General features: G+C 41.4%; 5 protein-coding genes and 1 non-coding gene across 6 annotated transcripts; 3 read left to right on the top strand and 3 right to left on the bottom strand.

Annotated features, from left to right (window-relative positions):
* Positions 1-976: 976 nt before the first annotated feature.
* On the top strand, positions 977-3,504 carry LOC132784408 (probable ATP-dependent RNA helicase DDX55 homolog). The gene has a single exon (XM_060790013.1). The coding sequence runs from the start codon at positions 1,128-1,130 to the stop codon at positions 2,958-2,960; it is 1,833 nt and encodes a 610-aa protein (XP_060645996.1). The 5' UTR covers positions 977-1,127; the 3' UTR covers positions 2,961-3,504.
* LOC132784410 (ER membrane protein complex subunit 10) lies at positions 3,312-4,389 on the bottom strand. Its single transcript, XM_060790015.1, has 2 exons — positions 4,283-4,389; positions 3,312-4,220 (listed from the first exon to the last, which is right to left on the bottom strand). Exon 2 carries the CDS (start codon positions 4,197-4,199, stop codon positions 3,510-3,512), a length of 690 nt encoding a protein of 229 aa, XP_060645998.1. The 5' UTR covers positions 4,200-4,220; positions 4,283-4,389; the 3' UTR covers positions 3,312-3,509.
* A 189-nt stretch (positions 4,390-4,578) lies between these two features.
* Positions 4,579-5,817, top strand: LOC132784409 (tRNA (cytidine(32)-2'-O)-methyltransferase). The gene is made up of 2 exons (XM_060790014.1): positions 4,579-4,790; positions 4,850-5,817. The coding sequence occupies exons 1-2, from the start codon at positions 4,670-4,672 to the stop codon at positions 5,653-5,655; spliced, it is 927 nt and encodes a 308-aa protein (XP_060645997.1). The 5' UTR covers positions 4,579-4,669; the 3' UTR covers positions 5,656-5,817.
* Positions 5,818-5,894: 77 nt separating this feature from the next.
* Positions 5,895-8,994, bottom strand: LOC132784407 (DNA replication licensing factor Mcm2). Its single transcript, XM_060790012.1, has 4 exons — positions 8,858-8,994; positions 8,611-8,803; positions 6,618-8,554; positions 5,895-6,550 (listed from the first exon to the last, which is right to left on the bottom strand). Exons 1-4 carry the CDS (start codon positions 8,858-8,860, stop codon positions 6,029-6,031), a joined length of 2,655 nt encoding a protein of 884 aa, XP_060645995.1. The 5' UTR covers positions 8,861-8,994; the 3' UTR covers positions 5,895-6,028.
* Positions 8,995-9,317: 323 nt separating this feature from the next.
* Positions 9,318-9,389, top strand: Trnap-ugg (transfer RNA proline (anticodon UGG)). The gene has a single exon. It is a non-coding gene; the product is annotated as a tRNA-Pro (tRNA).
* Positions 9,390-20,067: 10,678 nt separating this feature from the next.
* Positions 20,068-20,703, bottom strand: LOC132786237 (uncharacterized). Its single transcript, XM_060792720.1, has 2 exons — positions 20,517-20,703; positions 20,068-20,457 (listed from the first exon to the last, which is right to left on the bottom strand). The coding sequence occupies exons 1-2, from the start codon at positions 20,607-20,609 to the stop codon at positions 20,149-20,151; spliced, it is 402 nt and encodes a 133-aa protein (XP_060648703.1). The 5' UTR covers positions 20,610-20,703; the 3' UTR covers positions 20,068-20,148.
* Positions 20,704-27,470: the final 6,767 nt, after the last annotated feature.

Here is a 27,470-nt window from a genome sequence, read left to right as displayed (position 1 = left end):
TACATACATACATAATAGCATGCATACAATATGTAAGAATTACATACATGTGTGTATATTTTTTCAATTAATTAAGTGAATGTGTAATACGATAAAGTAAAAAAACGGAAACGGCAAGTTGTATTTAGTGTCTAATGAAAATCTATTTAAATGTGTATTTACATAACTGCATATATTTTACAGTATTTTAAATTAAACATTAAAAGCTCGAAATCGATGTGTTTTATTTTAGAAATGAATACTTAATTTCATGGGTTTGATTAATGGCATATTTGTTACCATCCGAGTTTTTATTAATATACGAATCCAATCGAATGGAGGAAAAAAGTTGTTGCCTACTTTTAGGGGCACAATTGAATTTTGGCATAGGAAATGGGAAAACCCACAAAAATCAGGATATCTCGGAAACCAAAAGGACGATCCAATTGTCCTTTGGACTGCCGATAGTACTTATTAAACCAAGTTGGTAGACACATGGATTGTTGGGATCTCTAAGAATACGGCTGAGATATAGCTAATTTTCTTTAGGATAAAGAGTCCTTGTAACATTGTTGTCTTAAGGACATTCGTCCTGGGCCATGCATATTCCACTATTAAATGATGTAAGCTATTTCCGTACCAAAGGACATTACGATAGTCCTTCAAATGGATGAGTTAGCCAGCACTTGAACCATTTCTCGAAAATTTTCTATGCCTACCCCTTGACGTTTTTTCAAAAAAATTTTTTTAAATGAATTGAAAATGTTTTTATGTTAATTGATAGTTCTCTTCTTATAGATTACAAAAAAGTAAGAGTTTTGGTGGAACTTCAAAAAATGATTTAATTAGAGCATAAAAAAGTTGATGTTGTATCAAAAAGCAGGCAAATTTTAGCTTCTGCTTTTCTCGTTTTATTTCACCTTTTAATTTAAAAACGTTTCTTATTTTCCAGGCTACCTTTTTTATTTATTTATAGAATTTTATTCAATTTAGTTGAAAACCATCTTGCTTTCTAACGGAAATTCATTGTATCAGCTGTTTTACTTCCGACTCGATTATTATCGAAAACAGCGATAATCACAAACCGATAACTACGCACTCTTTGTCAGGTGGCAACCACGCTGCACGTGGATTATTTGTTTACAACGATGTCACGCAAAACATGGAACTCGCTGGACAAACCGCCGCTCTCCGAGCCCGTGCTCGAAGTGGTACAAAGCTTTGGCTTCGAGCTGATGACTCCAGTGCAAACAGCGGCTATTCCACTGCTGTTGGCACGCAAAGATGTCTCCGCTGAGGCTGTGACAGGCAGCGGTAAAACGTTGGCGTTTCTTGTTCCCCTGCTGGAGATACTGCAGCGACGACACAAGGAGACTCCGTGGGGTGCCAAGGAGATCGGTGCACTCATCATCTCGCCTACTCGTGAATTGGCACGTCAAATATCCGAAGTACTCGCACAATTTCTAGAACACGAAGAGCTGGAGCACTTGAATCAACAGCTGATTGTGGGAGGCAACAGCATCGAAGAGGACATAGCCAACATAAGGCAACAGACGCCCTGCATATTGGTGTGCACACCCGGACGCCTCGAGGATCTGTTTCAGCGCAAGGGTGACGACTTAAATTTGGCAGCACGCGTCAAAAGTCTTGAGTTCCTGGTGCTGGACGAGGCGGATCGTTTGCTCGACTTAGGCTTCAAGACGAGCGTCAACAATATACTTGGCTATCTGCCACGTCAGCGGCGCACCGGACTCTTCTCGGCGACACAGACCACCGAGGTCACGGACTTGATACGCGCTGGCCTGCGTAATCCTGTCTTGGTTTCAGTTAAGGAGAAGGCTTCAGTGAATACGCCAGCACGTCTGCAAAACTTTTACAAAATCGTGGAGCCGGAGAACAAGTTTCTGACGCTGTTGCAGTTCCTCCGCTCGTCCACCTCCAGCGCCGGCAAAGTGATGGTCTTCTTTCCCACCTGTGCCTGTGTGGAATACTGGGCCGAAGTGTTGCCGCCATTGCTGCCAGGTCGTTATGTGCTCGGTATCCACGGCAAGATGAAGAGCAAGCGTGCCAATGTTGTAGAACGTTTTCGGAACACAGCGCAATCGGTGCTGCTCTGCACAGATGTTCTGGCACGTGGTCTGGATGTGCCGGAGATTGAATGGGTAGTGCAATGGGATCCGCCATCGAATGCCTCAAGTTTTGTGCATCGCGTGGGGCGCACTGCGCGGCAGGGTAACGAAGGCAATGCGCTGGTTTTCCTGCTGCCCAGCGAGGATGCGTATGTCAAGTTCCTCAAGCTCAATCAAAAGGTGGAGCTGAGTGAGTTGGAAGAGGATTGTGGCGACGTCTCAACCACATTGCTGCAGTCCACCGTGGAGCAGTTGCATCAATTGCAGGCAGCTGACAAGGGCATCTATGACAAAGGTATGCGAGCCTTTGTTTCCCATGTTCGTGCTTATACCAAACACGAGTGCAGTGCTATTTTGCGACTCAAAGATCTGGATCTGGGCAAGATGGCAACGGCCTATGGTCTGTTGCAACTACCACGCATGCCTGAGCTGAAGAATTATCAAGGAGACGGCTTTATAGCACCTAGCTTTGAAGTAGATCTCACCAAGATGTCGTACAAGAATGTGCAGAAGGAGCAGGTGCGCAAACAGAAGCTGCAGACGTATGAGGAGACGGGCGCTTGGCCAGGAAAGCAGAAGCCACACATGAAGCGCACCGAGTCGTGGGATCAAACAAAGAAGGCCAAACTAGATGCGAAGTCCAAGAAGGAATTGCGCAAGGCCAAGAAGGAGCGCAAGCGCAAAGCAGAGGCAGGTGAAGCGGGCAACAAACGCAAGCGGAAACAGCAATTCACACAGGAGGATCTGGATGAGTTGGCCACGGATATACGGCTCTTTAAGCGGCTCAAGAAGAAAAAGATCACCGAGGATGATTACAACAAGGCAATGGGAATTGAGGATGATGATGACTAAAAAAGAGCTCATTGTATTAGTTCAAGTTGTGATGTAAATAAATCGAAATGTTTAACTTTTTAAAGAAACGTCAATCTTTAATTTTAATTGGAGTACACGCTTGATAATTGTATTAGGTATTAACTTTGGTTCTTTTATTTATAGAGGGTTTAATAATAAACATATCATCATTACAAAAATTAAATAGAAATTCGTTTTTCCTTTATGCAAAAAAGGGAAAAATTTCAAATTATCCCCAAAATTTTTATTTTCCATCCCATTTCTAAAAGATGTTTGTATATATTTTAAATGTTGGTAGTCTTTATTTAGTACCGTGTACTATAAAAAAAAGAATAATTTTTACTCAGGATATCTGATTAAATCATTTTTATTAATTACCTATAGGAAATGCCAAGAAATGTGATTACTGTTCACTCTTTGAATACAGAAATGTTATTCTAAAAATTTCAAAAATGCAAATCGAACTTTAATCTTCATTCAGATCGTATTGAATTTAAATGACTGCACAAAACGATTGCAAAGATAACTAGAATTTAACTAAAAATTTACTTATTTGGCGGCATCTTGATTTGTGGCACCCGAGATGAAGACCAACAGCACTACGGGCACAATATACATCCAATACTTGGCGAAGAAGCCGCGATTATCACGAACTTCGCCACGTTCCCGGGCCTCACGCTCCCTCTCGTATTTCTGAATAAAACTGCCGGTATCGGGTACTGGAGCCAACTCAGCGTGTCTAATGATAACATCAGATCGGAAACGTTTCTCCTTGATTTGTGCCAATTCTTCAGATGAGCAACCTGAACCATTGGGTGTTGGGTCTTGGGCAGCTGTAATTCCGGTGACAAAACCATAGGCATCCAACGAGATCCAGAGCACATCATTGAGCTGGGAAGCGAGCAGACTGCAAGCTTTGCTGGAGGTCAAAAAGCGTTGGGTGTTGCCATTGGGATAGGTGACCGTTGCCTTCAAGCGATAGAAACCATTCTGCTGGCTCAGCGTTTTCAGCTCCTCCAGCTCGCTTTCGCTCAGCTCATTTTGAAGCACAGTTGAAAGTCCAGCATTTAGACTGGGTATGGAGATGTTGCCGCGATGCGAGAAGTATTCAGGCCTCGAGGGAGACAGCGAATGGTGCAAATCAATGCTGATCCAGCTGTCGTGCTCCAAAAAGCCCCAAGAACCGGATAAAATACAGCTCAACAGCACAATTAACGCATAACTCGGTTTTGTCCACATTGTCGTTTGTCTTCTTAATAGCTAGAAATGCAAAGAAACGATTTAATTCGGAATTTCAGTTAATTTAACAAATAATTACTTACAATTTTTTTAACCAGTCATTTAATATTTTCTCAGATGATTTTTAATAGCTATAAACTTATCGATAACCGATAGACGACAGTTGTCAATCACAGCTGATTCAAGCGGGTATGCTTATTAATACTTCCAAAATATTAAATTAAAATTTAATATTTATAAATATTTAATGATAAGTTTTTACGAGCCAATTATTAGAAAATATTTTACAATAGTAAAATTACGCTGTAATTATGGCTCTGTTCAAAAATAAAAAATTTGAAAATTGCCATTCACAGCGATTCAAACACATGTATTGTCCATAAGTAAATGATATACTCAGGTTGCAGCACTCTGAGCAACATAGTCACAAATTGTTTATTTGACGACCCAAGAGTTCTGAGGAACTAAAAATGGGTAAAACATCAAAAGACAAACGTGATGTATATTATCGCCTAGCCAAGGAGGAAGGTTGGCGAGCACGCAGCGCTTTCAAATTGCTGCATATCGAACAGGCTTTCGGCATATTCGATGGTAAGCAGATAGAAATCCAAAAACTGTAAAGAATCAATATTGCTTACATTGCGTCTCAGGTGTTCAACGTGCTGTGGATTTATGTGCTGCCCCTGGCAGTTGGTCACAGGTGTTGGCGAAGAAGCTTTTACGTAGTAGCCTCACCGATGACGAGAAACTTGCGGTGAAAATCATTGCCGTCGATCTGCAAGCGATGGCACCGCTCCCGGGCGTTGTGCAAATCCAGGGTGACATCACTAAGGAGAGCACTGCGGAGGCTATCATTGGCCACTTCAGCAGCGATGCACAGCAAAAGGCACAGCTGGTGGTGTGCGATGGAGCACCTGATGTTACAGGAGTCCATGAGATGGATGAATATATGCAGAACCAGTTGATTGTCTCCGCCTTGAGCATTGCCACTTTTGTATTGGAGCCGGGTGGCAAATTTGTGGCCAAGATATTCAAGGGCAACGACAATTGCTTGCTCGAATCCCAAATGCGCACATTCTTCACCAATTTCTGCATCTTTAAACCGCCCAGTTCGCGTCCGTCGAGCATTGAAGCATTTGTGGTTTGCAGTGGCTTCCGTTTGCCCACTGGTTACATTCCCCAGATCATTAATCCCGCCCGGGATGATATTAGAGCTTTGTCACTGAAGACCGGTTCGGAAACCAATCGCAGACTGGTGCCATTTATTGCTTGTGGGGATTTGAATGGATCACTCGGTGATGATGTAGTGGGGTTGATGGATGATATAACCTTGGAAGATGTAGAAATGGCTTATGATAGCTTCATGAAATCAGATTCAACAGATGACTTAAAGGATGTGCTAAACGATGTTTTTCAGCAAGAGATTACTCTGCGAAAGAAACAACTTTCTCAATAATAAATAAAAATAATAATAGAGGCTGACTAAAGAAAACACTACAAACATATTTCTTGCAAATGGAATAGGAAATAATATCTCTTTTTTACTGATTACAATATTGAACAGATCTAAAAATATCCGTTTGATAAAACATTAAAGACCTTCAAGAAAATGTTTAAAAATACTTGACAGCATAATAAACGCTTTTTACTTTGTGCAAAATGAAAAGGGTCAACAAAATTAGTATAAGATAAAGATTATTGAAGAACTTTAACCAAATCTTTATTGGACATATAAATACATATAAAAATGGGAAACAAAACGGTATGGCGTGAGATTATAATTAAATGAGATGTTGGCAGATGAATATTCGGAAATACTAAATCATATTTTAAACAGCGCCATCGACAACAATCTGTAGAATTGTGCGTCGCTTGGGATCGTAAGAGAAACCATTGCTGCGGAACAATTCGGATTCGTAGAAGGGTTTCAAATTCACAATATCCAGCTGTTTGGCACGCTCAATAAGATCGCGTTCCATAATCTCCACATTGGTGGCGCTGGGTCCATCCTTGCAGCGAATGTAGGCCAATTGATCGAGCGTGAGTTGACGCAGAATGAAGAACAGCAGCTCGGAATGATCCTTCTGGAAGGCCAAGTACTTTTGGAATGTGTTGCGCATCTTCTTCATCACACTGAACTTTTGTGCCTCAATGAAGCTCTCCAGCATCATGCGAATGGCCATGCTGACGTCCGCCTCCAGCACATTCTCTCGCAGATGGAGACGAGCATGTGCCTCCGCCATGCGAATAACGCTCTCGATGTGACGCACCGTGATGGGCAGCGAGCCGGTGGCAAACGATTCCTGACGCAACTGCGAGTACATCTTGGCAATCTTGTCCTCATCAATGTTCTGCAAAAGTTAAAGATGCCAATTAGTAAAGCGTAATCGAAGAGAATGAATTATAATCTTTACTTACTGTCAACTTGGGACGAATATTCTCCTTGGCATAGACAATGTATTGACGCAGCAAATCCTGTGGAATTTCATCCACCGTCTTCAGCTGTGGTTCCTCCAGCTCTGGCTGCTCCTCCTCGCTGGGATGATGCTTCATATGCGAGTGCACCACAAACTTGGCCAGCTGCTGATCCTGCATGGGATCAAATTCATCCTTGACCACACAAAGAATGTCGAAACGCGATAGAATTGGCTCCGACAGATTCACATTCTCCGAGAACGTCATCGAGGGATCATAACGACCACCAATAGGATTGGAGGCAGCAATGACCGTGCAACGTGCTTGCAGAGAAGTGACAATGCCTGCTTTGGAAATGGATATCGATTGCTGTTCCATGGCCTCGTGTATCGAAGTACGATCCTGATCGTTCATCTTATCAAACTCATCGATGAGGCAAACTCCCTGATCCGCCAGCACCAAAGCACCCGCCTCTAGCGTCCATTCCTTGGACACGGGATTACGACGCACATAAGCCGTCAAACCCACAGCACTTGCTCCCTGCCCCGTGGTGAAGACAGCGCGTGGTGCAATCTTCTCGGTGTACTTGAGAAACTGTGACTTTGCTGTGCCGGGATCACCGCAAATCAGCATGTTGATGTCGCCACGCACCTTGTGCTTCTCACCGGGATTCTTGGACTCGCCGCCAAAGAGTGCCAAGGCCAAAGCACGCTTGATGTACTCATGGCCATAGATGGAAGGCGCCATCGAGGAAACAATACGCTCGGCAATGCGCGGATCTTTGCTCAGTTTTTGAATGGTGGCAATATCCTCATCCGTGAGCGATTGCACCACTTGCTTGGAGTCCTTGACCACCACATGATTGGCTATGATCACTGTGGCAAACACTGGGAATCCTTGATCAGTATTTAGCGAGCCATCATAGTTATTTGTATAGATGCCGGTGACTTCCAGTTCATCGCCCGGTTTGCATTGATCGCAGAGATCGGCAAGGAGAATGACATCCTTGCTGCGTGGTATGCGACCAGCTGGAATGCGTCCTGGTGACTCTTGCAGCGTAATCTTCTGGTAGTTGCGATACAACGTCTGCTCCATATTGATCGAGAAGGGTCCAGTGCTCTGGCACTCAGGACATGAGCCGGGCTTAACCTCCGTGTTCTGTGATTGGACAAAGGGTCCAAGAACATATCCACACTTGACGCAATCGTACTTGATGACCGACAGCTGGGGCAACACTCCAGTGGTAGCTGTGACCACGCCCAGCGTGCGCACCAACTGATTGAGATGCAGTTTCCGGAAGGTGCGCAACTCTTCAATGAGCGGAAGTTCAGAGACACGAACATGAATCTCGGTTGTCACACGCTCGTAGGTGGGAAAGATGGACAACACCATGTCCTTGGCCACCTTATCGAAGATCTCCAGCATCTGAAAGGGAGCTTCGGGCAGGAAGTACGCCAACACATGCTCCTTATTGGCCAGATCAGTGTACGAAACCACAAAGGAAGATTTGTTTTGCTCGCACATGCGGCGAATGCGATCGCGGTAAGTGTAGGCGCCACGATCGTCGACAAAGGTGCGCAGGAATGACTGGAAACGATTGGCAATCTCGGTGCGTGGTCCCAGCATGCTCACCCATTCTTTTGTGGAATGTCCCTTGGTGTCTTCCAAGTTCTCAATGGATTCAATCATCTCAGCATCTTCCACTTCGCCAACGGCGGCTTTTTCCCCAGCACGTCGCTTGGCACGAGGTCCCACATCATCCTCGTCGTCGGATTGACCGAAACCCAGATCGCGATCATCACGATGAATGCCAGCAGCGCGATCCCGACGACGCATTTCATTTTCGGCAGCGAAGCGTTCTCCTTGCGACATCTCCGAGAAGTCCTCGTCGTCCAGCATGGCGGGATCATAGTGATCCAGCTCAGGCATAGCGCGATAATCTTGAGAAGATCATTATCATTCAATATTCATTGGTGGAATTACTTTGTGCACTCACCGTTCTCCATGTTGTCGCCAAACAGTTCCTCGCCATCCTCATCTTCCTCATCGCGCACTGTCTGATCCCCTAGGATTTCATCCTCATTCTCGAAAGGCTCAAAGTCGCCTACAGGCGACGTCATCGCAGCGCGCAAATCGCGACGCTCTGCGGCATCGCTTGGCGTATTTGGCGGAGGTGAACTGGGATTATCCTAAACAACGAAATTAATAATGCGATGATATTAAATACTTTGTGGACAACTTACCATTTTATTTTTTTGCGAGGCTTCTTCACTAACAAAACAATATTAACAACAGTTATCTCTATTTATTTGTTTCCGCTTAAAGTTTGTTGTCGCGGCAGCTGCAGTTGTGTGAGTCTGGCGTGCAATTTATTTTGGCGGGAAGCAGCGTGACCGCAATACGATTTTTGAAAATTTCCTTTTTTACACTGTTAAATATACCACAACCACCTAGATTAATTCGACACCAATATGAACGCAAAGTGGACTACTACAACTAGAAATTGCTTTTAAATATATTTAATTTGTATTGCATTCAACTTGGCAAAGAATAATTACCTTTTTAATTAAAATAAATATAACAAACTGTTGGCAGTTGGCACGCTTGTGTTGATGTTGGAAAGCTGATTGCTATGAAAAAGAATAGCAAACACACAGACTGTCACATTGTTTAAATACATTATTTGTTGGGCTCATGTCAGATGGCTCAATGGTCTAGGGGTATGATTCTCGCTTTGGGTGCGAGAGGTCCCGGGTTCAAATCCCGGTTGAGCCCGCTAATTTTTTGCATTTTCTTTTTTAAACTGATCTTAGTTATTACATATGTATTTAATGATATTTAACATATTGGCCAAGTAATATGAAATGAATTACAATATAGAAAACAAAACAAGCATATTTTTCACATTGAGATGTGCAATTATTTGCAATGTTGTTATTTTATATTGGTGTTATTTTAATTTATGTGATTATATGTTATGTGCAAAAATGTAAAAGGCAAAACAATTTTGATATGCAATAAATATGACTCCATTATTTTTCATTGTAATTAATTGGTAATAATAAAATAATAATAATAATAAGCACCAATGGAATTTATATTGTGCATATACTGTCGCAAACAAATAAATTGCCTACCTTCAAAATTGTGTCCATTATGTGACATATTATTACATACATAAAGTGTTCAATATTTAGAACCAGCGAACTTTATCCAATCGCAACAAGGCAAAGTGTCTGCATATGATCTACATAAAAAAGAAAGGGAGAACGCATAAATTCGTACTGATGATCTTCATGCTAACCCTTTCTAACTCACTTGCTGTTCATACAGTATCGTGCATATCTTTAGATATGTAAGTAAACACGACAATAGCTGTCATTTCACACGCGCTCTCATTCGCACTCTCAACGATCGCTGCGATTGGCAGATGAAGAGATTATTTTCCATTGCGTGCAGCATTAAAATGCAGAGTTCCCAACCGAGTTTTGCTGGTTACACTAACATGGCCATTTAGATATTTTGTCAAAGATTATGATATTGCAGCAGTTAGGCAGGGGGAAGGGGTGTAGGGGGTGTAGGTCAAACGTGATTCTATTGCATGGCACGTGTTTGGACACACATTCTATAATGCGCTGCGCCTTCTACTTAATTATAGTAGAATATACGGCTCGCTTATGGGGCGGGGCGATTTATTGCACCGGAAGGAGTCGCCTTGGCAAAGCTGCAAGTGCCGTTAGTGTTGCTGCTGGTGCTGTTGCTGTTGCTACTGGTGCTTTGTATTTGCATAGGAATCGCATGCAGCGACAATGGGCTGGTCACATGCAGAATAATTGCGGCCATACAATGACATTAAAGCGAAGCCACAGCCTAAGTGAAAATTGGGAGTGGGGTTTTTTGGGAGGTGGCTGCGTTCCGTGACGTTGCCGCAGACAGCAACTAAAGCGAGCGCGAGTGAGAAAGAGACAGAGGGAGAGGAAAAGGAAGAGAAAGCGTGCTGAGTAATTGCAGCTTTAAATGACATTAAACGCGCATCGTGCAGTTTTGCCTCCTCGTTTTTATTTATTTATGTATTCGCAGTTGTTGTTGTGGCCATTTTTTTTTATTCAGTCTTAATTTTGTATGTTTTTTTTTGGTTTTGTTAGCATTTCTCAATGGCGCCTGCCGTGTTGTAGTTGCCGGGGTACGTGCCACAAAGCCAGAAGTCATTTGTCGATACGGAATTGCCCAGACATTTTATAAGCACACGGCAGTCACTTGCAGTAACTATCCAAGACAGCGAATTATTTCATATTAAAATTTAAAGGCGGCCAGCTGCGAAGAGGAGGAAGGTGTGTTTTGTAACCAGGTTGAAGCTCAAGCTCAAGCGATTGCAAATTGAGTCATTTTTCATTGGAAGCGAAAATTAATGGACAGTGGCAACGCCACATAACCGAGCGTGCGAGCGAGACAGACCGAGAGCTATTATTCTAACCTCAATATGTCACATTTTCGTTGCTTACAAATTGGAGTGTGTTTTTTCAAATGGAGAAACCCTAAAGTTTCCACACTTACAACGGGAAACCAGGAAATGTAAATATATACTATGTTGTGTAGGTGCACTGCACATATTTCGTATTTATATTAAATGTACACAAAGAGAAATGTTTGTATTTGCGAAGAGAGTTGTTGCGAGTCAAGTCATTATTATTACTATTATTATTATCTAGGGCATTGGAACATATGCATAAGCATAGTGTTGACATAAACATACGAACATATTGTAGTACATCATTTATTATGTATGCATCGCACACACATACATTAATAACTAGCTCACAATGAGCTGTAGAAAAAGGCAATTTATGCTCCATTTGCTGAACACGTTTTCTAACATAATTGAGGAGCAGCCAACTTAACATAAATTTTGGTGCAGCCAACTTAACTCTAACTAATGGTGCCAGATTGCTGCACATAAATTTAAATTTCAAATTTATGCGCAACCAACTTAACTCATCTGATATTGCCAGATCGCTGCGCATAAATTTAAATTGCAAATTCAATGTGTATGACACCAGGTTTTTGGGTTTTAACTAAATGCATATTTTGTTATACATATGTACATAAAATATACTTTCACAACCTTGCCCCTTTCGCTATAAATAAACAAAACCACACAACACTCTATACAAAGATGATGCACTAATGCCATAAAAACGGAGTTTTGCCAGTTTGTTGTCATTACCATAAAAAAGCATATAATTTCATGATGAAGGTAACCCGGCTACAGTCGAACCTCAATATGTGCGTATAAAATCTCTTTACATTACATTTCGCACATCCTTTTTGGGGGGTAGAGCGTCATAATTTGGGGACGGGTGGGAGAGGCGTTAATAAGCACAAAATCCCACATACACCACACAAATACACACGTAAAGTTTGGCAAATTACGAGGTATAAAAATGGCGTCTCATTATGGTAAATTTAATATTTCATGGGCAATTTGCCAGGATTGAAACCGACACACTTCAAAAATTGCGTACCTCATACATACATACATACACACACACACACATACACATACTCGCACACATATTGACATTCAGGCACTCAAATTCATTCATTCTTCATTCCAGGCTTGCCGCATAAATGTGGCCGCTATAAAGCAGGAGAGCAAGAGAGAGATGGAGAGACACTCACACTTTTCCATTGCCGTTTCTTCATATGCTTCACTCATACAATTTTAAACTCAATTAAAAGTTTGCGTATTAGACAAACTTGTGCCCCGCCGAGACGCGTTGTTGACGCGACCACGCCCCCACCTATCTCATCATATGTCCGCCCATTCATCCATCCATCCATCCATCCATCTATGCTCCGCCTATAAGTATGCAATTTAGCATTGCCAATGGACCTGGGGCAGAGAGCGAGAAATGTGCGTTCGCTGCCTGCCATTTGCAAAACCCAAATGACATTCGTATTTAGTTGTCATTAAAAATGTGCGCGAGATATATCTAAATGAGTTTGGCATGACACAGGCAAGTATACACACATATAGACATATATAGTACACATCTGTATGTGTGTTTACGAACGCGACACGTGTTGAGGTTGAGCTCCTTCAATTGAAACCAACAACCCATTGACATATTTTATATGTACTCACAGTTCGTATGGGCATTGATACGCTTTTTAGTTACACTTTATACTAGATGGTATATATATATACCAAAAATTGTGGTGACTTGCCAATTACACTTCTTGGCAACCAACATGACACACTTTTCTTACCTGAGACTCCGCAAGCTGCACTTGCCAAACCTTTTACTACGTGAGCAATTTATAAAAACAACATAAAACTACAACTTTAGCTTGATTTTCTGATCACAAAAATTGCTTCTCGATAAATTTAAAATATTTGTAAGTTATGTTAGAAAATATTTGTTCAATTGAAACAGCTTTAGTTTTAAATCTCATGTAAAAAGCTTGAAAATCAATTTAATATAGCCAAAAATAATTAGATAAGTTTTACTAATTTTGTATGTAAAGATTGAAACTATTGTTTAAATGAATTATGGTACAAAAGTAACTTCGTTTGAAATTGACGTTCATAAGATATTGATATTATTCATTTTAGAGACAAATGAAGCAATGGCTTATCGTTGGCTTAAGAATGATGCGAGCGAAACTTATACCAGTAATAATCTAAATTTGTTATTTAAAAGCTTTAATATTTTTAGAGTTAAAGGAATTTAAACAGGCGGACAGACAGAACGACGGATGCAAACGTTGTGAGTCAAATATCTGCTATGGACTAATTTTTATTTTCGTGTGTAAATATATTTATGTTATTTTCCACGCATCCTAGTGCTCCTTTGGCATACGAGTAATAATCCAAAATTGTAATTTAATAGCTTTAATATTTTATGAGTTAAAGGAATTTAAACAGGCGGACAGACAGAACGACGGACGCAAGTTTGGGAGGTCAAATGTCTGATATAGACTAGTTTTTATTTTCGTGTGTCAATATACTAATGCTATTTTCCATCATTGTGACTTGCTCATTTGGCATACGAGTAATAATCCAAAATTGTAATTTAAAAGCTTTAATATTTTTAGAGTTAAAGGAACTTAAGCAGGCGGACAGACAGAACGACGGACGCAAGTTTGGGGGACTCAAATATCTGCTTCAGACTAGTTTACTCTGTTGTTTTTGTGTGTTAATGTTATTTTCCACGCCAGCACTCATCCTTTTGACAATCACGCAAAAAATTGGGTAAACTACAAAAAAAATAAAGCGAGTTGCTTAAGGTGAATTAATTGACGCTTAAAAAACAGAAATGATAACACAAAACATTTCCGGCAAAGCTGGATTTTTCCACTGCAACCGAAAGTAAAACAAAAACCGAAAACCGAAAAAAAACAACTCCATCCGAATGTGTTTCGTATATTTTTTTTTGTTGCTGTGGCCAATTTGCTGTGTGGCCAACACACAAATTGCGAGTGGCTGGCGAGGCACATGAATAATGGAAGCAAATCGGCAAACAGCAAAAAGTTAAATGCTTCTAATGACAGAAAATGAAGCAAATGACGAAAAATTGCGCAAAACAAAAGAGACAAATAATAATATAGCAAAATGGCCGACCAGTTGGCTGCCAACAACGACAACCAAGACGACAACGACAATGGGCCTACAAAACTGGTCAGCCAAACAATCTAACACGCACTCTTTTTTTCTTCTTTTTCTTTTTTTATTATTATTATTATTTTTGTTGTTGTTAAGAGCAAAAGACAGACAGAGAGAGAGAGAGAGAGAGAGAACTCTCGGAGGAGCTGGTGAAGTGAATTACCAACAGAGGCAGCAGCAAATCGAGAAAAGCATGTGCGCGGCATAATTACGAAGCAATTAGACGAAATTATTATTGAGGTCACCCAGACCCGAGAGCCGGCGCACTGAGTTAAGGCTGCTTTGTGCGGGTGAGGGGCGGACTTAGCGGGGTGAAGCGGGGTGAATCGGGTGGTCCATAGAACATATGGCCAGTTCCAGTTCCAGTTCCATTTGCCAGTCGCTGAGTGGGCCACTCTGATACTCGTCCCGAGCTATTTGCAGGCGTGCCAAAAGGATGCGTACGTCATTATCATTCATGGTACAGTGAATAAGGCGCAGCGCAATGGCCACCGAATGGAAGAACAAAGCGCAGACTGAAATAAGTACGACGGGCACTCGCAAAGTCAAACAGAATACCCAATACTCTACATCGCGTTTAACAAACTTTCCATTTAAATTATTGCAAAACATACTACTATATTTTGAAACATATTAAAAATGTGCTTTAAGAAAGGATTTATATTTTCGATCATAAAACTATTTCCTAAAATGCGAACATTTTTTGTATATCTATATGGTATTAAATAATAATTCACTGTTGAAAAAGTTACTCACCTAAATATGTTTTTTAATATGCGGCGGCATTTGTTAAATATATAATTACCTTTTTAAAAATTCATTTCACTTAATAAAATTATATTAACATAACTTTCGCGACATTGACAAAGCTAATAGTTTGTTTTGACTATTTTAATACAATTAAAACTTTTTAAAAATGAGTTTGTTAAATAAAATTGCATGGCTAAAACCTTCAATATAATCAAATTTTGCTGTCATTTTTGGAGACACACTTTGAGTATAAAAATTCTTTCTTATATTCCTATAAAATATTCACTGAATAAGAATATTTTTAGTGAAGAACTTCAAGTCGAATATAAATAGATTTTAGCATGTGGTAACGCATTTTGAATATAATATGGCTTAATGAATAGATATGTTATATTAAATTGTAAAAACATTAGTGCAACAGAACTCATTTTTTTGTTGCCACCTACTTTGAATGTAGTATTCCTTTATTTACCTTAAAAATATTATTTTCTTGTATATTCAATGAAAAACTTAAAACTTAGTGAAAATCGCTTTTTACTACGCTGCGACATTAATGTGGAAATAATTTATGAAAAACATTTGTCAAATGTAAAGCATGTTTTAATGTAATAAGCATGTCGCATAACTTCTGGCATATATATCAAACTCTCACTTCCTCTCCCCCGTTTTGTAGTGTGCACATAAACAAAAAAATAATGCTGGTGTTGGGCTCTAATGAGCATGCAATCTGCAGGCGCCAAATGGCCAATGGATATTTGAGCAGCTGCCATTGGGATTGGGACATGGACATGGACATGGGAATGCCAATAGAGCTTGGGGATTGGGTATGGACAAATGGAAAAAGAGAAAGAGAGGGAGAGTGGAGAATAGAGAGTAGAGACTACTTAAATCGCGTGAAGCACTTCAATTATGGCAAATGGGTTGTAAAGTTGACACGTGAGTTTTGCATTTAGCTTTCGAAAATTAGCTGCATTAAATGGTCAAGCAGCTGGTCAAGTTCGATTCGATTGGCGAGTCTCAAATATCCACAGACAGACCGAAAGAGAGACAGAGATAGAGATAGTGGAATCGCGTGCATGGAATTTAATAAAGTAGTCAAAACATGGAAAACAATGACAATGACAACGACAACAAGAAAAACATCGACTAGCAGCTGAGTTTTGGGGCGGTGCGACCTTAATTGTCGCTAGGCAGCCAGCTAAAGACCTTGCTTGCATGTTGGTTGATTGGCCTGACTTACCTTTTCTTTACCATTTTTTTTTTACGTTTTTTTTGGGTTGGCAGGTGCACTCAAACATGTTGCATAGTTTCAGGCGTTCAACTTTTTTGTAGGTCGCCGACTACGACGAAAATCGAATGTCATATCGCAAAAAAAAAAAACAAAAAACACATACAGAGTTGAAAAGCTTGACGAAGGTTACAAGGTCTTAACATTGATTTTGATTTTGACAATAGTTGTACATAGACATATACCATATACAACAACTCCATCCGAAGCACGTGTGTGTGTGTGTGTGAGTGTGTGTGAGTGTGTGTGCGTGTGAACACATATGTGCCACACTGGCATTTCAACTTTGAAGGACTTTCAAAGTATGTGAGAGAGTGACTTCGCCAAATTGACACTAGACACTGTTGCTAAGAGCAACTTTAACATACCCGAACATACAACAATGCGGACATGTGTGTGTTCCAGGTGTAATCCCTGGGCATAGTTGGGCTTGTTATTGTCCAAACTGTCCCTTTTGCAATTAAAACAAAATAAATGCTACTATAAAAAATACATGTTTTAAATTTGCACAACAAAAAGTACACTGGAAAAAAACAACCTAAAATAAAGAAATAAAGATTCTTTTATAATTCTATAATGTACAATCTTGAAATTAAAGAATATATTATATTATAAGCCCGGAAAAAAAATCTTACTTCAGCATCTTAAAATTATATTATTTTACTTAAAATATAAAAAAGAAGATTCTTGTATATATTGTTGTAAAAATACGTATTAAGTTTTTAATCTGGAATTCTTATCTCAAGAATTTCGATAAGATCTTAAAATCAAGATTTGTAATCTTATTTTTAATCTTGATTTTCCAAACTGTCTCTTTTTCATGTTTAAAATTGGTACACAAAAAAAGTACTGAGGGGAAAAAGTGATAGGAATTTATTTTTAATGTCGAAATTAAGAAGAAAGTAAAATTCGAAATCAAGATTAAAATTAAACAATGATTCTTTAATACCCATTTTTAAATATATATTATATATTCTTATGTTATTTTGAAAATGTAAAAAATTAATTGAATGCGTTTTTAGATTGTTTTAAATAAAACAAAAACATTTGTCTTATGTGTTGTTAATATACATTTTCAGTTTTAAATTTGGAATTTGTTATTCAATATGAATCAAATCTTCAAATCAAGATTTGCAATCTCTTTTTCAATCTAGATTTTCTCTCTGTGTATGAAAAATGTGTATAAAAATAACAAACGAGAGGTTAAACCTTTTTTGCAATTAAAGCATTTTTATTATACGAGAATTTTGCAGTTTGCCACGCAGTTTCGCTGGGTGTTGAAAAGTGGAGTAAATTTTGAAAAATTCGAATCGAGTTTTAGGTTGTTGGGAGCGCTTTTCCACAACTTGAAAATCTGATTATGGAAATTCCATTAAAAGTTTTATGGGCATGGAAAATGTTAGAAAATCACGCATCACCGTCGTGTCCAACTAAAGTGGGACGGACGGAAATCGAGTTAGTTGAAGGCGGGGTCAGATTTTGGTGCGAAATGCAGCTTGCAAGCAGCGAAAGTCAAAGCGGAAGCGGAAATGTGACGTAAATAAATACCGCAGTAGCACGCACATTCTTTTACCAACAACAACAACAACAATAACTGGTGCGCAGATGTTGCAAAGTTGCAACGACGGGAAAAATATTTAAAAATAAACATTTTGATGCAAGCTGGCAAAATTTACACCATCAACATTTTTGTGCGCCAAACTTTGACTGAGCTGCGGTTGCGTTTTGCTGTTTGCTATTTTTGTTTATTGTTCATTGTTGCTGTTGCTTTTTGAATGTTGCTGCTGCCGCTGCTGTTGCTGTTGCTGTTACTGTGCTTGTTATTCTTATTAGCTTTTTATGCGTCACGCAATGTGCTCCAGTTAATTTATGCAAATTGTATATTAGTTTAGCGTACAAAAACTTTAATTAAAATTTTGTGTTTATGGTCAGGCAAATGTCAAGAGCCGTTTAAATAACAACATACTTATTTGACCATTTTTTTTTGCGTATTGATTTTACTCGACCCCAATTGCTGTTAAATATTTACAATTAAATTCATAACGTTAATGTTAACGTCGCTCTCTTTCTCCCTCTGTGTCAGCTGTGTTTCGAATTTCATATTTTACTTTGCCGCTTTTATTTTGATTTTCTTTTTCGTGAACTTAATCCGTATCAATCAATCATTTTTAAATGTTCCACCGTTTTCACACATTGTTTGTTATCGATCATGTTTCATGTGTTATGCATACGAAATCTGTGCGCTTTCGATATATCTTTGAAGCCCATGTGCATATATTGTGATGGATTTAATGAAAAAAGTCGCTCTTTTTAAAAGTTGTTTTGTTGTTCTATACTCTATTTTATTTAGTTTTACAGTTGAATAAATAAATTATTTAATTTTTAATTGTTGGACATTGCAATATTGAGTATTGGGAATTGCATAGCAAAGGCTACAATATTTATAGTATATAGCCACATTTGTAGCTGATGTCGACTTTAAAGTTAAGAGAATCGGAAAGTGAGGGACAGCAATAAAGGAGAATATAGAAATTAAAGTACCAAAATGTTGAATTATTGACTTTGCTTTTTTGGTGTAATACTTAAAACTTCCTTTTGAATGTTGATGTTGCTGTCTGGCGTAATGTAAATGTATTAAAACTAAGAATAATAATAATAATAATAATAATAATAATAATAATAATAATAATAATAATAATAATAATAATAATAATAATAATAATAATAATAATAATAATAATAATAATAATAATAATAATAATAATAATAATAATAATAATAATAATAATAATAATAATAATAATAATAATAATAAATTAATTAATGATTTTTAATTTTCATTTTTGAAGTATTACTTTCAAAGTGAAATCGGCAATACTCTATTGTAATGAATTTAATAAATTCACTCCTCTGAAAATTAATTTAAGTTTATTGTACTTATTTATATATGGGTAATTCCACGACGGAATTTGTCCCGTGCGAGAGTCTTTACATTGAAAACAATATAAACTGAAACAATTTTAAAAATGACAAAAGGTTTTTTTATAGCTCTGGATAAGTACTTTAATTAGAGCTAAGAATGGTTTTTGAATTTTCTTTCTGTTTTGTTTTCTGTTCTGATAATTGCAAAAATTAAAAAATTCGTACGCAAAATCAAAAAATTAACGAATTTATATATTTTATCGTAAAACAGAACAAGTTCCTAAAATCAATCTTAGTTTTAAACATAGTGCTTATCTAAAGCTTTAAGAATAAGATTCACTTATTTTAAAAATTGTTTCAGTTTATGTTATTTTCACTGCAGTGCTCTGTAAAAAGTCTCGCACGGAACATATTCCGTCATGGAATTACCCATATATATATTTGTAGTTAAATATATAAGTTATTTAATTTTGTATTTATTATATTTCATTTTAATATTTAAAAAATTTTTTTTATTATGATTAATAACAAGTGCAATGAAGTGCAATCGACATTTCTTTCAATAAGAAGCATTGGAAGTGTTTTGATGCAGCCCTTACTCTTGGCATCCCTGGACTGTGTAACAAAGACGACACTATAAGCTGAAAGAGCAGTTTAGCAGTCTGTTGCATATAAGTTCAAGGCAAATCTGCGTGCTTCATAATTATGGTCTCCCATCAATATGTAAAAAAATCTCACAAAGAAAATTAAAAAATATATTGTGTTTGTATAAATGTTGATTACATTATTGTCATGCAACAATGAAACAAAGAGATTTTAAAAATATATTGTTTTTGTATTTAGTGTAAAATCTTATATAAAAATGTTGATCACATTGTTATAGATTCTTGTAAATTTCGCCATTTTTCTTATGTCGAATGTATTAATGCTTTCTCAGATATGGCGATACATTTGCGTCCATTGATGACAAACACCTCCATCAAATGAGGCACACCCCGTGGCATGGACACGTTGTCAGGCTCACTCAGTGTTTCGTTTGTGGCAGCAACAACAGCAGCAGCACTTGCAACAGGAATTTCCAGTCGACGAATCGGTGAAATTATCGCCACTTGAGTTGGAGTCGTAATGTTATCTACCTTCACAGCTGGCAATTCATTCTTCATTTCCTTCTGTTTTTTCATCTCATTCTTCTTCTCCTTCCTCAGTTGGTAGCATTTCTATAAACAGTAAATTTAATTATTTACACAATTATAGCTAAGATTTTTGTGTAGCTTACTGGACACAAATAAATGTTCTTTTGAGTCGCCGGATCTCTAACAATTTTACGAGTTCTGATTTGACATTGCGAGCACTTTGAGAATTTGGCCATTGCACGTGTGTTCTATCCGCAAAATGAAGAATAAAGGAATGAGGGCAACGAGGAGTGTTGATTAAGTTGGGTTTGAAAACTTTGACAATAGTCGTTGTCAGTTGTTCCAGTGTTGCAAAGTTTTTGATCGAATCGATTGTTTTTCGATTTCAACGCATTTTGATGGTCGTCTTCGTTACCTGTGCCAAATTGGCCAACTTTCTAAGTGCTGCTTGCATATTTGCATTTGTTGATGCGAGCGCATTGCTAAGTGAGAGGCACACCTCCGCTCCGCCGACCGAAAAGCACTCAAAGCTTTTTCGCTCACTAGCAATGCGCTCAGTGCGTAAGAATGCACTCAAGCTCCAGTGCTCTCAGCATCTCTCTCCCACAACTCACCACCGCTGAGCCGCGCTCAGCATAGATCGCCGAAATGCCGTCGGCTTTTTTCTATGGGTCAGTTACAAATCTCGTCTATTGTAAATCGGTACAAAACCCCCCAATTTCTGTGCGCAATAATAACCCGCCAAGTCTAAATAAACTAATTATATATAGTGAAAAAACCGCGAGTGTTTTTATTTTCGGGAAGGAAAATACTTTGGACACTTTTCAGCGCCGCCACAAACATTGGTCCTTCGAGCCAGATCATCAACAATATATTTTTCATCGTTCCAGTTTTACATCCGCAGATAAGTGCCACTAGTTTTTGCTTCTTTCCTATTCCTTCTACCACGGTCGTCCGCCCCTCCATTCCGCCATATTGCGCAAAAGTTTTTTCCATAGCTTTTGCCAATTGACTTCTTTGTTCTTCGGACGACCTTTTCTATGGTTTTTTGCCTAATCACATTTATAATTAATAATTATATTTGTTTTTTCCGCCAATCGCGTACGTATGTATGCATGTGTTTTTTTTTTTTTGCAAGTGCAAGTGCAGTGACAAGTGTAAATTATCCAAAGAGAATCATTTTTTAAAGTGCGAGGATTATATATTGTATACTCCATACATATATAATCATACGAATTAATTAACTTAAATCAAGTTGTGTACCAGAATTTCGTTTTGCTTAATTCTTGTCCGTTATTTCTTGTACGTTTGTATGTCGCGGTAATTGCCGACATACATACATACACACATATTTCGGTGCACTCTCTTTTGTCCGCAAGCGCACCGGCTTGCAGCCGCGCTTGCTCTCGCGCTCTCTCAACACACACACACGCACTCTTGTGCATTCGCTGTTTGTCCGCACTTGCTCTCGCTCTCATTTGTGTTACATACAAATATACGTGCATTTCGCTTGCTTAGACGTTGGCAGCGCAGTGCAAGCACATACATACATACGTACATACTGTTGTGCATGCTTAACCGCGTGCATAAGTACTTCTACGAGTGAAGTAATAGATTGGCAGGGCAGCGGTAGTCGCACTCGACATACCCTACCCTTTCCTTTTTTTGTTTCAAGTGATTTATTTAGTGTGTGTATTTGAGAGCAACTCCCAGCTCAAGTGTCGGTGTATAGGCTACCTCCAGCCAGTGTCCACACATACATAGACATACACACACACATACACACACCTACATATAATCACAATTATACGTCCACCACATCTCCATATTTAAATACATAAATAATTTTTGTTGTTGTTTTTTTTCTGTGACAATTTATTTATTATTTTTCCATCCAGCGCTTTTTTAACCACATTTGTGTTTTTTCCAGCGTATTGCATTTTCGTGGTATTTTTTTCTTATTTTCGTGTCTTTTTGTTCTTGTTTCCGACAATCGTTCGCTTGATTGTCGCGGGAATTTTCCCCCGGCCCCCTTTGCGTTCGTTTCCTGTGTCCGCAGTCCGTACCCATTTGGGGTACAAAATACCTCAGCACTACCTGTGGTATTTTTTTCCAGTATTTTTATTTGGTATTTTTCTTTTACTAGTTGCTACGTGCCTTTCATTTCGTTTCCATCTTCTGGGCCGTTTCCGGATATATAAAAAAAAAAAACCAAGTTCCATTTGGTATTTTTTTTTGGTATATTTTCTGTGATTTTCTGGTTTTCTAACCAGCGGCTTCCTACCTTCCGTGCGTAGCATGTCAACGGGCAATCCCGATAAGACTAAAACTAGACTGTCCGTGCCCTCTACTAGCGCCGCTAGAGTTTCGCCTAACCCCCCTGTGCCTAGATCCAAGAAGGACTCGGCTCTTCGTGCATCCAGCACATCACCGATCCCCGCACGGTCAGCTAGTGTTTCGCCCATTTCCGGCACCAAGCCTCTGATCCTCGTGACCAAACCTCCGTCGGTTCCTTCGACCAGGGCTGCTTCCGTCCCAGTTCCTCGGCTGCCAATTGTTACGCGTTCTCACAGCAAAATGGCACACAATGTGGTAGACTCGGCATTGAATAAGTTCATCGCCGCGACTGACCGTGTCAGTCACTTTGCGTCGCGACTTAACAATGCTTCTACTGACAGCGCGTCCCTGTACACGTGCCAGGTCCGGAGGGACCAGATGCGTGCCTTGTGGGACAAGGTCGAGAAGGAGTACGAGGCTTGCTCCTGCGTCATGTCGGATGAAATGACGACAGACGAGTTGCCTACCATTCAGGCAAAATATGATTACTGCTATATTCTCTATGAGCAGTGGTCCGCTCAGCTAAGTGAGCAAATAGCTGATGCCTCCCAGGCCATCACTCCCCGTACACCCGTACAACCCCAAGCCGTGCCGTTCGTGTCCACAGGGTGTCGCCTACCTCCGTGCGACACCGAAGTTTTCGGAGGCGATTACACTCGCTGGCCCACCTTCCGAGACTTATTCACGGCTATCTACATCCGAAATCCTAGACTGTCGGAAGTTGAGAAACTTTTCCATCTCAACTCCAAGACCAGCGGTGAAGCCCATGCCATTGTGTCAAAGTCTCCTTTGACCAATGAAGGGTTTCAGTCGGCGTGGTCCAGCTTGTCTGAGCGTTTTGAGAACAAACGGTTGCTCGTGAACAGTCAGCTGCGTATCCTTTTCAATTTGCCCGCCATTGGGCAAGAGTCGGGTGCAGCCATTCAAGAGTTGCAGAGCACCATCCAAGGGTGCTTGACGGCCTTAGAGCACTCAAAGATCAACACGGAGAATTGGGATTGCATCCTGGTTTTCCTGTGTTCTTCGAGGCTCCCAAATTGACCCTTTCTCTTTGGGAACAGTCCATACAGAATAAGAGCGACGTTCCAACGTGGGCTGACATGAACGCTTTCCTTCTAGAACGGTATCGCACCCTAGAAGCGATAGCGGAAGTGTCAGCCAGCACGAGCGCTCCGACGGTTCCACGGGCCTCACGTAAGGAGGCCCCCCGTCGCCAAGCAGGTAAACTCCTTTGAGAGTCGGGTAACTTCAAAAACCCAGTCCTGCAAGTTGTGTTCCCGGGAGAATCACCCGATTCGTTTGTGCCCTCGTTTCCTCCAGATGGGTATCAATGATAGGGTCAATTATATAAAGCAACAGAAGCTGTGTCTAAATTGTTTCGCACGAGGCCATATCCTGGCCGAGTGCACAAGTGCGCACAGCTGCTTTACTTGCAAGGGTCGTCATCATACACTCTTGCATCGAGTGAGCCCGGCGCCGACAGTCACAACCCCCATTCCATCTCATATACAGTCCACTTCCACCCAGTCAGCTAACGTCCAATCTTTCGTGGCAGTTAACACACAAGGTGTTCTGCTCAGCACAGCTGTCATTCACGTATGCCATCTCGGCGTCCGTTATACAGCTCGGGCTCTGATCGACTCCGGATCAGAAGCCACCTTCCTCTCAGAGAAGTTGTTCAAGCGCTTGAGGATGCCGTATACATCCGTGCAAGCCCGCGTTTCTGGGCTGACACAAGCTGTGGCAGCCCAGCCCCGAAAGTTTTGCCAATTCTTAATTGGCTCCCCGGTCAGACCCGATTTGCAGATCGAGGCGTCGGCGTACGTCCTCCCCCCAGTTAGCGGGGAATCTGCCCTCATGTTCCGTCCCACAAACACTCCTCGAAAATCTGCCCAGCATCCAGCTGGCAGACCCCAAATTCTATGAGAGTTCGCAGATTGATGTGCTACTAGGCGCTGACATCCTCCCGTCCATTCTGCTCGGCGGCTCTCACCCTAACTTTTGTGGGACCCTCCTCGGTCAAGAGACCATTTTCGGTTGGATCCTGACTGGCCCTGTGTCGGGATCCATTTCAAAATCCATTTCGTCCTTTTCAGCTCGACTGTCCGTCGAGCGAACTCCGCCATTGGAGGAACTCCTCTCCAAATTTTGGGAGGTAGAGGACCTGCCGGCTAGCCCAGCAAAAGAATCTGACCTTTTTTGTGAGGCTAACTTCAACGCCACGACCGTGCGAACCTCAACGGGTCGCTACATGGTCACGCTCCCATTCCGCGATCCTGGTCACGTTGACCTGGGTCACTCGAGGGCTATCGCTCTCGCTCAGTTCCTGAGAAACGAGAGCCGTTTAAAGAGGAACGACTCTCTGAAGGAACAATATGACTCCGTTATTCAAGAGTATCTGGATTTGGGTCACATGACTCAAGTCCCCCCATCCAGTTCCGGCAACTACTATTTGCCGCACCACGCTGTTCTCAAGCCCGACAGCACCACCACAAAGCTCCGCGTTGTATTCAACGCCTCCAGCCCGACTTCAAACGGGAAGAGTCTGAACGACATCCTCCACACTGGGCCAATCCTTCAATCCGACCTGACCATTCAAATCCTGAAATGGAGGTTTTCAAGTTCGTCTTCAACGCTGACATCACCAAGATGTATCGGCAAATCCTTGTGGATCCCAACCACACCCGGTTTCAAAGGTTGCTCTTCCGTACTCCAGACGAGAAGTTATGCGACTTTGAACTCAACACAGTCACCTTTGGAGTGAACTGTGCTCCGTACCTGGCTATCCGCGTTCTGCATCAGCTTGCGAGTGATGTTCGCGACCGGTACCCCCTTGCTAGTGACATCATCGCCAATTATATGTACGTTGATGACGTCCTAGCAGGAGCTCACACTAAGCAGGCTGCGGTGTCTGCTATAGATGAGCTTCGAACAGCGCTCGAGAGTGCTGGGTTCCCTTTGCGTAAGTGGACCTCGAACTCGAAAGATGTGCTGAGAAGAATCCCTAAGGATCACTTGCTCTGTGCAGACTTCCTCGAGATCGACGAAGCTAGTGTCGCAAAGACGCTAGGCATTCGTTGGCGGGCCACGTCCGACGAGTTCTTTTTCGTCACCGCCGAGATGGTGTCCAAACCATCTTTCAGTAAGAGAGAAGTGCTGTCGCAGATCGCCAAGTTGTTCGATCCTGCAGGTTGGCTTGCTCCTGTGGTCATTTGGGCCAAGATTTTTATGCAAGAAATCTGGAAGCAAGAAATCGGCTGGGACGACTCCTTACCGGCGGATCTCACAGAGCAGTGGATCAGTTTTCTGCGGAACTATTCGTCCTTGCAGGACATCCGCATTCCTAGATGGACCAACTACGCTCCCGGCGCAAAATCAATTCCACGGGTTTTGCGACGCCTCTCAAAGCGCGTATGGAGCCGCTCTTTACGCACGTGTGGAAACAGGTGGACAAGTGTCTGTGAGCCTTCTAGCAGCGAAGACTAGAGTTGCACCTATCAAGACGGTCTCTCTACCTCGTCTTGAGCTGTGCGGAGCTCTCCTGTTGGCAGAATTATCCGCCGCCCTCCTACCACATTTTCCCACCCCGACGCTGAGACGTACCTGTGGACAGATTCCACTATCGTTCTGGCATGGTTGGACAAGCAGCCATGCAAGTGGACCACTTTCGTGGCGAACCGAGTGGCCAAGATTCACTCGGTGAATGGCACTTGGCAGCATGTTCGTTCCGAACACAATCCAGCCGACCTGGCAAGCCGCGGTGTCTCGCCGCAAGAGCTACTGGGCAGTCGCCTTTGGTGGCAGGGGCCCGAATGGCTGACGCACTCACCAGCGCAGTGGCCTTCACCGGTCATTGGGCTCGATACTGAATTGGAGTGTCGAGCGGTGAAGGTCCATGCGGCGCAAGTCCTATGTGAGGACTTCCTCGACCGTTTCTCCAGGTTCGATCGAGCGCTCCGAGTGTTTGCGTATGTGCGAAGGTTTGCCCAGCGTTGCCGCCAACCCAAGGTCTCGTTTCCAGAGACGCTCAGCTCTCAAGAGCTTGCAGAAGCTCAAGAGAGGCTGATTGTACAGGCTCAGAATCGGGTATACGCGAAAGAGTGTGCTTCCCTCCGGTCCCATAATCGTCTAATCGGGTCAAGCGATATCCTAAGCTTGAATCCGTTCCTTGACAAGCAAGGTGTCCTGCGTTCGTGTGGACGCGTAAGAGCGTCCACCTCCTTATCCTACGACGAACGGCATCCAATAATTCTCCCGTTCGGCTGCGTGTTCTCACGCCTCCTGGTTTCCTTCACGCATCAAGTCTCCCTCCATGGAGGCAACCAATTGGTGATGCGGCTGGTCCGAACCAAGTTCTGGATTCCCAAGCTAAGGAACTTGGTGAAGACAGTGATTAGTGCATGCAAGACCTGTGTGATTCATCGCCGCAAGCTCCAGTCGCAGTTGATGGGTGATCTCCCAAGCGCCCGGTCGACTTTTCGCGACCTTTCACTAACTCCGGAGTAGACTTCGCCGGTCCCTTCGACGTCAAGAGCTACGTCGGACGGGGCTGCAAGATTACGAAGGGTTACGTATGTGTCTTCGTGTGCTTCAGCACGAAGGCAATCCATCTTGAGGCGACCACGGATCTGACAGCGGAAAAGTTCTTGGAAGCTTTCTCCCGATTCGTGGCACGGCGCGGGTGCCCTCTCCACATGTACTCTGACAACGGGAAAACGTTCGTCGGAGCCTCCTCCATTCTCTCCAAAGAATTTGTGAGA

The sequence above is a fragment of the Drosophila nasuta genome, chromosome 2R, assembly GCF_023558535.2.
Source record: "Drosophila nasuta strain 15112-1781.00 chromosome 2R, ASM2355853v1, whole genome shotgun sequence".
Classification (NCBI taxonomy): Eukaryota; Metazoa; Arthropoda; class Insecta; order Diptera; family Drosophilidae; genus Drosophila; species Drosophila nasuta.
Note: the sequence above shows the minus strand (reverse complement) of the source record. Positions and strands in the feature narration are given on the sequence as shown.

What these genes read in the sequence shown, in the direction of transcription:
- LOC132786237 (XM_060792720.1), bottom strand. Translation starts at nt 20,609, where the DNA reads ATGGCCAAATTCTCAAAGTGCTCGCAATGTCAAATCAGAACTCGTAAA. An exon ending in AGAACATTTATTTGTGTCCA is followed by an intron (nt 20,458 to 20,516) that starts GTAAGCTACACA and finishes TACTGTTTATAG; the next exon opens with AAATGCTACCAACTGAGGAA.
- LOC132784408 (XM_060790013.1), top strand. Translation starts at nt 1,128, where the DNA reads ATGTCACGCAAAACATGGAACTCGCTGGACAAACCGCCGCTCTCCGAG.
- LOC132784407 (XM_060790012.1), bottom strand. An exon ending in TGGCGACAACATGGAGAACG is followed by an intron (nt 8,555 to 8,610) that starts GTGAGTGCACAA and finishes GATCTTCTCAAG; the next exon opens with ATTATCGCGCTATGCCTGAG. An exon ending in ATATTCGTCCCAAGTTGACA is followed by an intron (nt 6,551 to 6,617) that starts GTAAGTAAAGAT and finishes TAACTTTTGCAG; the next exon opens with AACATTGATGAGGACAAGAT.
- LOC132784410 (XM_060790015.1), bottom strand. Translation starts at nt 4,199, where the DNA reads ATGTGGACAAAACCGAGTTATGCGTTAATTGTGCTGTTGAGCTGTATT.
- LOC132784409 (XM_060790014.1), top strand. Translation starts at nt 4,670, where the DNA reads ATGGGTAAAACATCAAAAGACAAACGTGATGTATATTATCGCCTAGCC. An exon ending in GGCTTTCGGCATATTCGATG is followed by an intron (nt 4,791 to 4,849) that starts GTAAGCAGATAG and finishes ATTGCGTCTCAG; the next exon opens with GTGTTCAACGTGCTGTGGAT.